Source organism: Oreochromis niloticus, linkage group LG16 (assembly GCF_001858045.2).
Source record: "Oreochromis niloticus isolate F11D_XX linkage group LG16, O_niloticus_UMD_NMBU, whole genome shotgun sequence".
NCBI lineage: Eukaryota > Metazoa > Chordata > Actinopteri > Cichliformes > Cichlidae > Oreochromis > Oreochromis niloticus.
The window spans coordinates 8,446,636-8,461,004 of record NC_031987.2 but is presented as its reverse complement, the minus strand read 5'-3'; the positions used below and the strand labels follow the sequence as shown (position 1 = coordinate 8,461,004).

The 14,369-nt window shown below is 39.4% G+C and overlaps 1 protein-coding gene across 1 annotated transcript; it reads right to left on the bottom strand.

Moving 5' to 3' along the window:
* Nucleotides 1–3,471: 3,471 nt before the first annotated feature.
* On the bottom strand, nucleotides 3,472–13,732 carry LOC100708724 (arginine and glutamate-rich protein 1-B). Its single transcript, XM_003451898.5, has 4 exons — nucleotides 13,174–13,732; nucleotides 9,872–10,097; nucleotides 6,249–6,332; nucleotides 3,472–4,748 (listed from the first exon to the last, which is right to left on the bottom strand). Exons 1-4 carry the CDS (start codon nucleotides 13,503–13,505, stop codon nucleotides 4,584–4,586), a joined length of 807 nt encoding a protein of 268 aa, XP_003451946.1. The 5' UTR covers nucleotides 13,506–13,732; the 3' UTR covers nucleotides 3,472–4,583.
* Between the last annotated feature and the right edge of the window lie 637 nt (nucleotides 13,733–14,369).

Sequence of the window (14,369 nt, the reverse complement as noted above, 5' to 3'; positions counted from 1 at the left end):
TGGAATCAACACACAGAGCTGCACTCGGAGCTGGATGTTTATTGTCAGAGCTTCAATTTAATTGAATTTAGATGCCGGATGGGCACAGCTCTAAATATGCTTTACTGTATTATTGCTGCTGCACCTCTAGTCTGTGACAAACCTACAGGGGGAAAAAAAAAAATATATATATATATATATATATATATATATATATATCGTCCTTTTCTCACCTGAAAGTCCTCCTGAGCAGCCTTTAATCCCCACTATTTGTTTTTATTGATGTTTCTAATTGTTTCTGTTTCAATCAGGCAGAGGAAGCTTCTGCCAGTCTTAAAAGCTCTTCCTGAAGCCGTCGGGCCACGAAAGCGTCTGTGCGCAAACATCAGCCAAAACAAGCGTAAAACACACACGCGCACTTACCTGTGACTGTCTGACACTTAGAAACAGGAGGTCAGTCTGCACAGGATTTACACTTGCCTCCGTTTTTTTTCCTACAGCGTTAAAATATGTAGGGAGTTGCGTGGAAACCTAATTTAATTAAAGTTCGTGGAAATAAAAGTGGGTTTAAGTGTCGTGTAAGTTCGGTTTAAGAGAAATTCAAGTTAATTTCGTTTACAGAAAAAAAACAACACCTTTTTTTCTTGCACACCTTTACTTTCTTGCAGACAGGTGAGGAGGAGGAGGAGGAAATAAGTTCATTCCAGGTAAAAGGAAACAGTACGTGACGTGTCTCTTATCCAAAAACTATGAAAACACACTGTCGTTTAAAAACTCTCGTGTTTCACTGTTTTAAGGAACTCTACTAAGGCTCAGTTGTGTTTTTAATCACTAAACTTGCTCAGGCAGGTCCGGGCTCCGGTCAGCTGCAGCGGGACACGCAGCAGTGCTCAGCCCGCAGTGGAGCGCACCGCCGCGGGCTGTGGGTCCGCCGGGCACCCGGGTCGGGCGGTGGATGTCCCAGCAGCTTCTGTGACAGTCTCACCGACGTGTGGCTCCAGACTCAGAGGGACCGCCTGACTCCGGCAGGAAGTCACAGTACGAATAAATGAACCAATATTTTCTTTACCTCCGGTTCTGTGCACCGCTTGGAGAGCATTAACAAAAATAACAAAGTAAGTTGTAACCTGCACCTGCAGGCTTGGTTTCGGTTTGAATCATATGAGCTATTCTCACCGCTCTGTAAATATTATTACATTTAAACTCAAGGCTTAAATTAAGCTTTCATCCATTCATGTTTTAATAATTTTATTTAGTGCCTCTATAAAAGCCGGGGAGCCCTAATGGCGCTGCTTTGTTTTGCCTGCAGACACTTGGGTGAGGTCTGAAGGTGGTTTACATGTTTAAACACAGCAGTTATTTACCTCTGACATTTACACTCACAGCACCTTTTCTAGTTTCAGATTTACTTTGAGAAATGAACAGCTAATTGTCAAAATATATGTAATGTGCATTGACCCTGCTAAAATAATTCAAACTGCATAACAACATGTGCAAATAAACAGCAAGTCAACGTAATTATCCATAACCTCAACATTAAAAAAAAAATACTAATTTAAAAAGAAACCTACATATTTAATTCTCAGGCTGACCTGTGAGTTGGGCTTTATTAGTTTGAAAGGAGGTCAACTTAAACAAATGAACTCCCAACTAAAAGTTTAAATAATAATTTTTGTTTAAAGACATAAAAGTCAGCTAATCTAGGCCATCTTAAGCCTCTGGTGCTAATTTCTTTAAAAATTTTTGATATTTTTTAAAGAAGCAGAACTTCTAAAGTGCAGGAAAAAATCAACTAGGCTATAGCTACAGCTATTACTAGCTAACCTAGCCAAGTTATTTAGAAAATAGCCATCAATGCCAGCCATTTGTTTCCACAGAGTATTCTCAGCTATATAAACTAAATTAAAATGAACATGAATATAACAGCATGTACTCATTAAAAACCAAAAAAACCCCACAAACACAAGGACACGCACAAAGGAAATAATAAATAAATTATTTACTAAAATCACGTAAAACTCCTTAAAGATATTGAGGCAACTAAGGTCAGCTAGGTTACTGTTCACTAAGCTAATTTTGCAATTTTTCGTTTTTTGTTCAGTACCATTTATGTGATATAGAACTGGATTACAAAGTTGTTTCAGCAATAAAATGAATCTTTAAACAAAAAAAAAAAAAAAAAAGGAGGGAAAATGGTAATTTTAGCTAACCTACAGTTAACGCTATCAAAAGCTAACTACTATCATCTGATATTTCACTTAGTTCAAAAAAAATTACAAAAAACCCCAAAAATTCAATCCACAATCTTTTTCTAAGTAATTGGCTTTAGTGCCCAAGCCCAACCAGACAATTAAAACTAATTAAATAATATAAAAATCATTTACTAACAAACATTTTTTACAGATTGTGTTAGCTAGCCAGAATAAGCTTAAACACAGAAAAAGTTTATTCTATCCTGTGAAATCACAGTGCTTCTTGTTAAAAATATGAAACATTTCAGTAGGTTCACCAGGATGAGCAGTTGGAATCTGCTCCAGGTTATTTGCCGTCTACCCCCATGCTTTCGCTCTCCCAGCTTTCCTGTGCCATCATAATTAAAGCTAAATAAATGAAACCCATTTTAGTATTATATTAAAGTTTTAAACTGACAAGCACCATAAAAAAGACTAGTTTTATTAATTTATTATTTTTAATTTTATTATTAGCATGTTATATTGTTCAGGTGTTTTTCTGTTTTTAATGGCACTAAGTGAAATCCAAACATTTTCAAATCTATTAAACATTTCTAGAGCCACATAAAGAAAAATGTGGTCTTAACTGCAGTTCTTGTATATACCATCAAGTTTCTGGTTAGATTTTTCCTTCAGCCGTGTTTTTTTAATTTATTTTAAATAAAGCTTTGGTCTCTGGTTTTATTCTTATATTGCTGGTCCATCTCCATTTAGTAGAAAGCACTTTGGGTTTACCTGTTTTAAAATGGACCGCAGCATTTTGGGTTGTTCCTCCGATTAGCGGAGCTCAGCCTGGTGACCCGAGTTTAGTAACTCGCCACATTAATATCGCCATCCGTCACCGCTTCACTTACACCCTCAAACGCAGGTTGACAGTTTCGATTGGATTCATTAGAGTTGGGTTTGAGCTGCACTGAAATGCGGGTTTGCCGAGGTCATTTGTCATCCTCTGTAATCTAGCGAACGGTCGGCTTGCAGCGACCTCACTTGCCGTTACGAGCTGGAAACAAACCAGCAGCTGCAGAAAAATCTCAAATTGCAGCTGCCAACTAATTAGGCAATGTTGTTACAGGGATTTGGTTAACCTGACAGTGATGTATTGACTTGAGAGGAGAAAATGGATCGCTGAGAAAAAAAAAAAATTCTAAAGTGGTGCCAATAACGCCATTAAAATTTGTCACTGATCGGGCTACCTGATTACAGATGAAACTGTGAAGGGCTGAATTAAATAAGATAGGAGCTCAGGAAAGCATCACACAGGTCAGTGTAGGCATTCAATGGATTTATTGATCTGTTCAGTCCCTTGACAATTGGGGGGGAAATTACATGACAAATTCAAAATGCCACAACATAACAAAAAGTCTTTATATACCCACCTGAGGTCAGCCACACGCACACACACATTCACACACTTAAAACACATCCACGCTCGCGCTGACCTCAATCCTCGTCTTACCTGAACTTGTGCGAATCAGTCCTCTACGAATCAACACTTACCTCGCCCGTTAATTTACTAGCACATGACTGAGGGACAGAACACGGACTGTGGCTTTTTGTCTCCTACACATTTTTATCTTTAACTCGGAGTGAGGAGGGAGAGGCGGCACATGATAATACATCAGACAGGAAAACGCCATCTCTCCTCAGTTTCCTGCAGGAGGTTCCGGCAGTTCGATCACGGGCAGTCTGGGAGTCGAGCGGCGGGTTCACCTCATTTCTATTTCTTTTTTTAAATTGTTCCCCTCAGGACAACATTTAAAAGCCAAAATGCACGCGGCAGGCGGAGCTGAAGCAGAGCCACAGAAGAAGAGGAGCAGGATTTTTAAAATGGAGGGCGAGCTGGACGGGAAGTTTGCTGTGCTTTTTTAAAGTCTGTGATTTGGTAACCACAGAGTCTGCAAACAGGAAACCCACAGGCCGACTCCCATGCTGCACATGAGCCGAGCCGAACTAGACAGAGTCAGATGCCTATCAGGTCTGCCTTTCAGGCCGTAAGAAGAGCACGAGAGTTAAGACTTAACCGGGTGGCAGGGCGAGGGACACGTTAGAGCGTCTACATCAAAAAAAGTTCAAGTTTTCTAAAAAATAAAACAAACAAAACAAAACAAAAAAAACAGAAGCACAAGAGTCATCTGTGCAGCAGGGTGAGGATGAGGGGGCGATGGTCCTTCTAGGGTGAAGAGCTGCCTCCTCTTCAAAGCTGGGAGGGAGCGAGTTAACACGCTGGTTGCGCCCCCCCTTCTTTCAGCACTTCCAAAACGAAGCGAGCGTTCCACAGAGGAGGAGGAGGAGTGGGGCTGAATGATGAGGAGGAGGAGAAAGAGGAGCTGGATGGGGGGAGGGGGATGACCTGCGGACGAAGGGGGAGCAGTCTTATTCTGTGGCCTTCAGGGTGAAGGAGAGCTTGGGCCTGGACTTGCCCTTGCCGAGGATGATTTTCTGCTCCTCCTTCTGCTGCTTCTGCCGGTCCTGCTCCAGCTTCATGCGCTCCTCGTGGATCTTTCTCTGCTCTTCCACAATACGCAACTGATCCTCAGCCTGCGGGACAGACACAGAAAAGGAAGCAGGGGCGGGGTCACACAAGGCCATGATTACACAAACCGCCAGCTCATCCAAAAAACAAAACAAAAACACTGGACATAAAAATCAAGTAAATCCAAGTAAATGAAGCTCCTTAAATGTGCCGTGTTTCCCAGAATATTGCTGCTGAAGGAACTTCAACAGGTGTTTGTATTTTATTTCCATACTAACAAGTAGTACTAGTAAGTAGCAGTAAAATTACTTCATTAAATTTAGGCAATAAAAGTTATTCTGTAAGATTTAGCTGATTATTTATTTTTCTATTAAACTTTATAAAATTTATTCCGTTTGATTCCATTAGATTTAACTAAATCTATCTTATTAAACAAACACGTATTCGTTAGATTGAGTTGTTAAAATCCATTCCATTCAATTTAAACAGTAAATACAACTGTTAGATTTAGACAACACGTGATTTTACTTTAAGACTATGTAATTAGATTTCTTTCTCGTCACCATCGTAACGGCATTATTGTACTGTGTAACTTGTTCTACGGCTCCTTTGTAAAAGCCAAAAAACAAAACAATTTTGATTGGCCCTATTTTTTTTTTTTCTTCTTAAACAGCATTAATTTGGGTTTTTGAATTATTGCAGGAATGCTAGTTTTTTTACAGACTGATCCTGATTCAAATAAGCAAAACTCTGCAGAATTTATTTTTTCCCTGTCCCACTTATTTGCAGATCCGTTTCCATGGCTGATAACCATCAACTCAAAGCCACTGGGTAGACACTGCTTCCTGCCAGCGGAGCGTTGCCATACCCAGTAATGTCACAGCAAAAAGCCTTAAGGTCTCAATCCATCCAGATTTTTTGATTAAAGATGTAGTCACGACATTAAAAGCTCAAAGCAGATGAATGTCAGTTTCCCAAATCAATCCAATTTTTCAATCCAACTTCAGAACCCATTTCATAACGGAAAGTCTTTGAATTAACCACTTGACCTCTTTCTGACCTGGGGTCCCTTCATCAAAACCAAGTAATCTTTAAACTATGTTCTTGCATGTAAATATGCAACAACTCAACAGTGCAAGGATTTCTAGAACAGACACTTTTCTGGGGGGATTTTGAACATTACTTATTTGTAAGTTTCACAATTTATTTTTTCAATACCAGTTTATACAGCCCAGTATCGTGGCCAAAGAAAGCCCATTTTCTTAAACGTTTTTCCAAATAGCATAATTTGCATATTGGCGACAAATTGGAAACTTTTGTATTTTAACTCAAATGAGATCTTTGTCTGAATAAGAGTAGATTCATCATGTTAATCAAACAGTTTTTAATGTCTAACACGAGCCAATATTTTATTCGCAAACCTTAAATGAGTAATCTAAATAGGTTTGCCTTATTTTTAAATTGCATTAACTTTCATGTGTTGATAATGTAAAATTACTGCTGATGGTGAGAACACACTGCAGTGGATGGTAACGACAGAAAGGTGTGTGTCCCGTTTGGCGTACCAGTTTGGCCTGAGCCTCTGCGATCTTGCGGTTATTCTCCTCCAGGATTTTTTCCAGCTCCTCCCGCTTCGATTTTTCTTCTTCCTAAACAAGCAACACGATGATATGTTAGCGCACGAACAGGCCACGAAAGGCACGCACGCACACTCTCACTCACACACTCACGACAAGTTTGTTCAGCCTCTCACACATTTTTAAAAATCCCTCTAATGCTGCCTAGAGAAAAATTAAAGACTAACACACACCTAGTGCTGCATGATTACACTCATCAATAGAAGACAGATATATAAAAAAGACAGACAATCAAAGCTGCTGCTGCTTTTTAACATGTTTATAAGCAAGAGAAAAATAAAGGAGGGAATAGTTTTGGCTCACCAATGCACGTATACCATTTTCCTGTGTACCTACACAACTGGTGAAAGCATTAAACGGTTGAATATTTACTGTCTCGTCCGGACTGTGTGGCCCCTGCAGAGACAGGAGCGCTCCTGGTGTGGGTAGGTAGATATGGGGGTTTCTGCCATACGGCGCCATTCCTCTTTATTACTGATCAGTTTACGGCTTAGCCTGCAGCCGCGGTGAAGGAGTGCAGTACAAAGGTGTTTGTCTGTGTTTGTGTGCAGGTGTGTGTTTGTGCAAGTATGTAAGTGTGTACGTGTGTGTGTGAGAGAGAGTGTGTGTTCGAAGTGGACCCGCCCACGGTACACTTACAGTACAGGACGCGGGTCACGGCTGAGCTGAAAGGTTGCAGGTCAATGCTAGTTAGGAAGGTGGTGTTTCCAAAAAATTAACAAAAAAATAACAGCACAAACACATTTCCAAACTGAGCCTACAGGAGAAGCAAGTCGTCAGCACAAAAATAAATCAACACATTTTGTTCGAAAAGCTCCACAAAAATCATCAACAGGTGACACAGGTGAGAGGGGATTAACCTGTCAGGACAGGAAACAGGAAATGAAGCGTCCCTGTAATGTTCCCCTCCCCCAAAGAGTTAAAGAGCAGGTGAGGTGGATTAAAACAGACGTGATGAACATTTCTACACATCGCTGACCTTTCTTCCTAGCAGTCCTGAGGGTAAACAAAGAGTTGGGGGGGGTACATTTCTTAGCCTATTAGTCCCGAGCCGATGGTCACTGCACTTTAGCTGGACCGCTCATTCACAATACTGTGATGTAAACAGACGCCATTTTTCTTAATAGTGCCCAGGGAGGGGAGTCAGGGTTGTTTTTTCTTAGTAAAAATGAACCTTTAGGGCGACTAAGCATCTGAACAGAAATCAGTTTGAATAAAGTTAAAGGAATGACCCCAGAAGACCTTACTTAGCAGATGTCCTAGCATCTTTCCTGTGCAAACTCTCACTTTTTGCTGGAAAACAAATTAAATTACAATGTTTTAGTCCATCTGACCTTCATCAGGTATACAGGCTATTACCAACCGAAGACTAACGACATTAATCCGATTATTACCTTCCACAATTCAACAAATTCACAGCACAAATCAGGGTTAAAGCAAAACATTTTGATAGTTAAAACACGAACAGGAATACCAAATGAACCAAACAATGTCACACAAGTACCAAACTAAAGCGAACACAATCAAAACAATTAGTATGTTTATATAGTAACAACCATGTGGTTCAGATAGGCTAAATTAATATCAGTTCAGGTAAGTCAAGATAAGCTCCATCTAATAAGCTGAACTTATCTAAACTCATCTTATGCTAAGTTAAGAATTAAAGCTAACTTAACTAATCTGAACTTCAGTTCAAGTAGTTTCACAGAATTTGATATCAGGTAACACATAACGAGTAAAAGTAAGTTACTATGCAGTAAGTTGCAATAAGCTAAGCTCAGCTCACCTACGTTCTAGAAGTTAAGCTTTGGATAAGTTAACTTGAGGTAAGTTCAGATAAGTTAAGTTCAGGTAACTTAAAATAAGTTGTAATAAAATAATACACTTTATCCCAAGAGTTAAAAAAAATCCAGCTATATCAGCTAAAATGAAGTTAAACACAGCCTAGCCTAATAGTCTAAAGTGCAATACAATGACAAACACCTCAACAAGGTAAAATTTGGAATAAAAATACTCACACTTAAATTAGCAAAATCATATGTAGAGCTAAAGACTACATAATATACATAAATAAAAACTGCACTATGTGAAATACTGAATTCAAAAGACTAATTACATGTATTCCAACAAATAAACTATTCATTATTCAATTAGAAACCTGTGGGCTTTTTTTTTTAATGAATAACTAAATCAGTTCAGATCAATGGCTGATTAAGTGAATATCCAGAAGTCTCTCTTCCACTTATTAAAAAAGTCATGGTCTATACCTTGACTATGCACAGAAACAAGTTAAATAACACATGTTTCACACTGCTGAAGAGTTCCCTGATAATAATTGAACGTAACATTCGCAGATAGGACGTCTGTAAATCTTACGTTCACTTATTCTAATAAAAGTCGGAAGAACAAAAACTTTCAATTTAATAAATATTCCAGCAGTGAGACAGGACTTATGTAACTGCCTCTATAAGTTTTGTTTTCACCCTGAACATTTTATATCATGGTTTTGATTGTTAGATTCAGAAAAATTTATTTTGGGGCCTGGGAAAGAAAAAAAAAAAATCCTCCCCAATAATGGCAGTTACAGTGTCAGACTTGTAATAATTGCATAGTATATTTTTTATGTTTTTAAAAAGGCTTAAAAACAAACAAACAAAAGAAACCCTAAAATAACCACTGACAGGCAGCAAGTTTAATCTTTAATTTTTTTTAAATAAATATATACCTTAAATACAAAACTAAGAAACTTGAGTAAACCAGAAACGAAATGAAAACCCGCCATGGCAAAACTCTCACCAGCAAGTTAGAAATGCACTGCTATCCTTTAAAAAAAAATTATAATTTAAAAGAGATTAACAGAAATAAAATGTCAACTTTTAACCTTTTAACTGTAGCACGTTACATCCTACCAAACTCAGGATAGACAAGATAAACTATATAAGAAATAAACACATAATATCATTTTTCAACTACTCTAATGTTTAAAAAAATTACCTTACCTATGATTTCAGGAATAAGTGAAATTTTTTTGATAAACAGCTGGAGAGTTGAGGTAACGTGGTAATTTGTTTCGATTTAAAACCCACTTAAAGGTTTTTCACTGTGAGAGGTCCACTCACTGACTAATGAAAAGAGAAACTAAGCTAACAGCCTGAAAGACTCCCACACTGAGCTGAAATGCAAGTACTGCAAAAAAAAGTGAATGACAGGAATTTCGTTATTATTCTTGTCACTGCTGTTATTATTACTTTAATAATTTACACGAATGAAGAACATTCATTATGCCCTTGGATATATTGATTTGCTTTAGTACCTGAAGCCAAGGTGCTCCCTTTTGCTTTTATTCTGAAAGCTGCCACTTCCCGTCAGCACGGCTGCATCCAACTGTGTGAAACTTGTGCCATGGCTGGGTTACACTTTAAACATTTAAGATAAAAGACCGAAGACCCAGTCAGAGTGGGCGACTGGGAAGTGAAGGGAGCTGAAGGGGTTTGGGGTCGGGGTGGTGTAGGGGTAAGGGAGGGGCTGCGTTCCAAACGACCGAGCGTTACCTCTCTGGCCTTCTGTGCCGCCAGCTCGGCTTGCCGCTGCCGCTCCAGCTCCTCCAGCAGCTGCCGCTCCATGATGCGCTTCGCCTCCTCGACGCGTCGCAGCACTTCCCGCTCGATCTCGTCTTTCCGCTTCTCGAGCTCCTCCTCCACACGTTTGGCCACGAGTTCCTCAACTCGCCGCGCCGTCTCCTCCTCGATCAGCTTCTCCTCGATCTCCTGCTGCCGGCTACAGGAAAGAACGAAAGGTTCGCATGTCACTAATTCGTGTTTCGGTTTTAAAACGGAGGACTATTTAATGGCTAATCAAATAAACAACACCGAGCCGCTTTGAAATATCTCAAATAACAGCGTAGTCTGTATTCACCCAAAGCTAACCGACCAGTTTTTATTTACCATACCTAACAGAGTGGTTTTTACTAGCCATACCAAACCCAATATTGCAACACAGCTGATCAGGAAAAAAAACAAAGGTTATTGTTCAAATGGATATTTAAGAATTTACTAAACTGTTTTAAACAGCTCTTAAATAATACATAATATAACCATGAAGAAATTTTTAATTTCAAACATGAGATTGGGCGCAATTTAGACTGTTTTTCTAAGTGTTTTGTGGAATTTAGATGGAGGTCACCTGTCATCCTGTTTATCTTTTCTTTAAACTGTTCTTTTTGTGTAAACAGGAACTTATTAGTAGCGATGTAAACACACACAGGCACACACTCTCCACCCTCTCAGGGATCTGGTTTCACTCAGTCAGGCTGTGGAAACCAGAAACTGGACCCAGCCCTGCCCAGCATCCTTTATATTTACATTTGTATGCCTGGTTAATGGGCCCTGTGGCTGTTAGGCAGAAGGAGAAAGGAGACGGGACAGACAGACAGGAAGCCAGGTGTGGGCTCAGGTGTGTCTCTGTGTGTGTGTGAGCCTCTAGGTAATATAACACACACCTGAAAAGCTGCAGTCAACATGGATGTATCTACAGTCACAGCTGCTTCATTAAAATCTCAAATAGGATTATTTCAGTAACGAAGATTAAGTTAACATGATTACTCTATTTTTTTTTTAAAGTTGTGTGTTTAAGTCAGTTTGTGATGTTTAGCTGTTGCAGCAGGTTTTGTGGTTGTTCATTGCGTCCTGATCCTCTCTCTGCATCCTGTTTAAACCCATAAGATTTAAATATCAATAGAATATGACTTTAAAAAAAGGCCTTCCTGTTAAAGCCAAGTATTCACCTTTCACTTACATTTGTGTTTGTTAAATTCACAAAGTTGTATTACTTACTTTTGTGGGAGTACTGCATTGATCGAGCAGACTAATGACATGAAGAAGAGCTGTTTTTTCACTAATGAAAACTTTGATTTTTCCTCTCAGTGGACCATTGTGTTCACATGTGGACTACAAGGTGAAAGTTTGAGTTTGGTTCCAGTTTATGTTTTTTTAGCTTTTTATTTCGCTTCTACTGTACCTACTGTGAACTATTGATTATAGTATATATATAGTATACATTTGTACTGAGTGTTTGACCACAGAAAAGATGGCCAGCTGCTTCAATGGAGATGTAGCAGATGTATGAGAGTTTGAAGAACAGCAGGAATCAGTACCTGCATACCAGCTAACACCATGAGCCAAACTGTAAATCGAAGGTTTCGGGTTTGAGTCCTTGTGCAGATGCCTGTATATAATCCCTCACAAAAATAAAAATCAGCAAAACAGAAACCCACCTTAACTAATAATAAACAAACCAGATGGTTTTAACTGCAGACATCAACATCTGCGCATTTATTCTCTATAAGAGAAACACATTCTCTCCAAATGCTCAGAGCTACAGCTATCCAGCTGTTTGCGTCTATAAAAATACTCATTACTAGTACAGCTACAGCTGAAGTGAGATAAAATAATCAATGAGTAAAGTTAATATTCAATAAATCAAGAGCTTTTCACTTAATGTCTCGCTCTCCAGTTTATATGTTAATACAATTGTCTTTCCAGAGGAGAAATCAAAGTGCTCATTGGAGGAAAAACACTCATTCAACATAGAAATCATGCAAGAGCATCATCAAGAACAATTCAACCCCAAAATACACCTGTGAGGGGGAAATTAAAAGCCTCAATGCCCTGCTGCCAGTCAGAAAATATGAAAATGAGTCTCAGAACAATTTCAGACTTTTCCTCCAAAAATTTAATCAATATACATCGAACATATATTTTAGAAAACTAAAAGTAATAGCTAACCCACTGCTGGAACTTTATTATTGTATGAACAGTATTTTTAAATTTGCCTTTTAACATTTTTCTGAGCATCTTTGCTTTAAAAGAAAATAAAGTGACTCATCTATACGAGTTAAAGCAGATTGTGGGGATTTTGTTTTATTTACACGAGGCTGCGGTGCTCCTCGCTCTTCTGGATTTACATCAACTTCACTGCTGTTTGTCCTTTCAGTGTCCTTGTTTTTTATTTATTTATTTACATTTGTATGTATGCATTCATTAGTGAGCACTCCAGGTGTTGTCAGTACATCATCAGCTCTGGTTTAATATTGGGCTATATGTTATTAGATCACTCTGTGCCAGATTTACCATCATTATATATACAGGATTTTCAGGAATCTATGCACTGAAATTCAATCCCTGACGTCTGTCGAGAACCTGGAGCTAAACCCACACAGATCGCTTTCTCTTCACTCAACGTGGAAAGATTATGCATGTTGGTAACTGAGCATCAGCACCTCCTGAAGCATCAACATCACTACTGATCTGACCTTCAGTGCAGGTCAGAGAGTCAAATCTCTGCCTGCTGCAGGAAGTTAAAAGGCAAATTTAAAAATACTGCAGGATTAACTGACAGACATGCACACCAATAGCCACTCATTTGACATATTTAAATCTTCAAAGAGGAGCCAACATGCATTACTTCGTTAGTTCAACTTTACCAGCACAATGTTTGTTTGTTTGTTTGTTTTTTTAGTTTTGTTTTTTTCCCAAGGTGAAAACTGCAGGACAGTGAGAACAATCTCACAAATCTATCATGATGCTTAAAATACGAGTTTATAGTTATGTTTAACTGAATCAATGACGGTAGAACTATAGGTGTGATCCACCTGAACAGGTAAGCTTTCCTCTGACAGGCGCTGCGGCCTGTGCAGCCTGTTAGCGTTAGCCAACTAGCTCAGAGAGCTAACGATCGCCATGCAAATGACCGCAGCTAGCCTAGCATTTGGGTTAGCCCGTAGCCTAGTACGGGCTGGGGTTCAGTATCGTTATGTAACAGTTTACGTGCCGGTTTCTGTATTAAATATACCCACATCTTCCTCTGCCGCTCCATCTCCGCCTTCCTCTCCTCCTCCTCCTTCCTTTGCTTCTCATCAAGCGCATTCCTCTTGCTCAGCGTCCGGCCGAAGATGTCGATGCGCTCCGGCGGTGAGGCTGCTCGCTCTCTGCGGGACGACGCTGTGTTGGACCGGGATCGGGACCGGGATTCTCTGCGCCGGTTCCTCTTCGACTCTCGGGACTTGGAGCGTTTCTTGGAGCGCTCCCTGTCTCGAGATCGCGACCGGGACCGGCTCCGTTTCTTACTGTGCTTGCTGCTTTTGGAGTGCTTGGACCGGGACGAGCTGCGGCTCCGAGAGCGGCCCATGGTGCCCTGCGGACTGCTGGATTCTACGGCTGATATATGTACCGAATCAGGCCCTCCACTGCGCCTGCTCCTCTTTAAGCTTGTTATTCACACGAACAGCTGATGTTGCGCTGCTCCAGCGGCTTAATTTTGGAGAAATAACCCTTCAAACTAGCTGTTGTTTTGCCCTACTAACTCGCTTTAAGGAAAGATGGCGGGTTGATGAGTTTTCCCAGCAGGCACCGCGGGCTTCGGGATTTTCCGTCGCTCTTCGGCATTTCCCGCTCAAGCAAACTCTGAAAAGACCAGAAACCAGCCAAATCACTTCAACAAATTTAAGACCTTTATGAATGGGAATATATGATTTGTATATAATCTATAAATTTAAAAAACAAGTGTAAATTGCATTTTATATATAATATATAACTGGGATGCATAAACTTATCTTTCAAGAAGTGAAGTAATCACATATTGAAGGCTTAATGAAAGTTCTGGCATTCCATTTTGAACTTTGGATTTTAGAAGACTCAATAAAAAGTTTTCTAAACTAACGCATGACTTTAATTCTCTTTACAAAAACATGTATACTTGTATTTGTTTGTTATTCGCTAATGAAATTTGACGTGTGGTCAATTCTGGGAGTCTAGAACCAAGTGGGTGATGTTACAGCAGTTAAATCTATATTTGTATTCAGTATGTGGTTTTAACATCACACCAAAGAGAAAGATGACATTTCAACACACAGCTGTATTTATATCGTTAAAAAAAAATTGCCTGAGTACCATCTGGTATGTCTCCAGTTGTTCTGGTTGTATTGTCAGATGCATGCACATTTTTTTTATCTTTTTGCTTTTGCTGGGCATTTAACTTTCATCCATCCTCTTA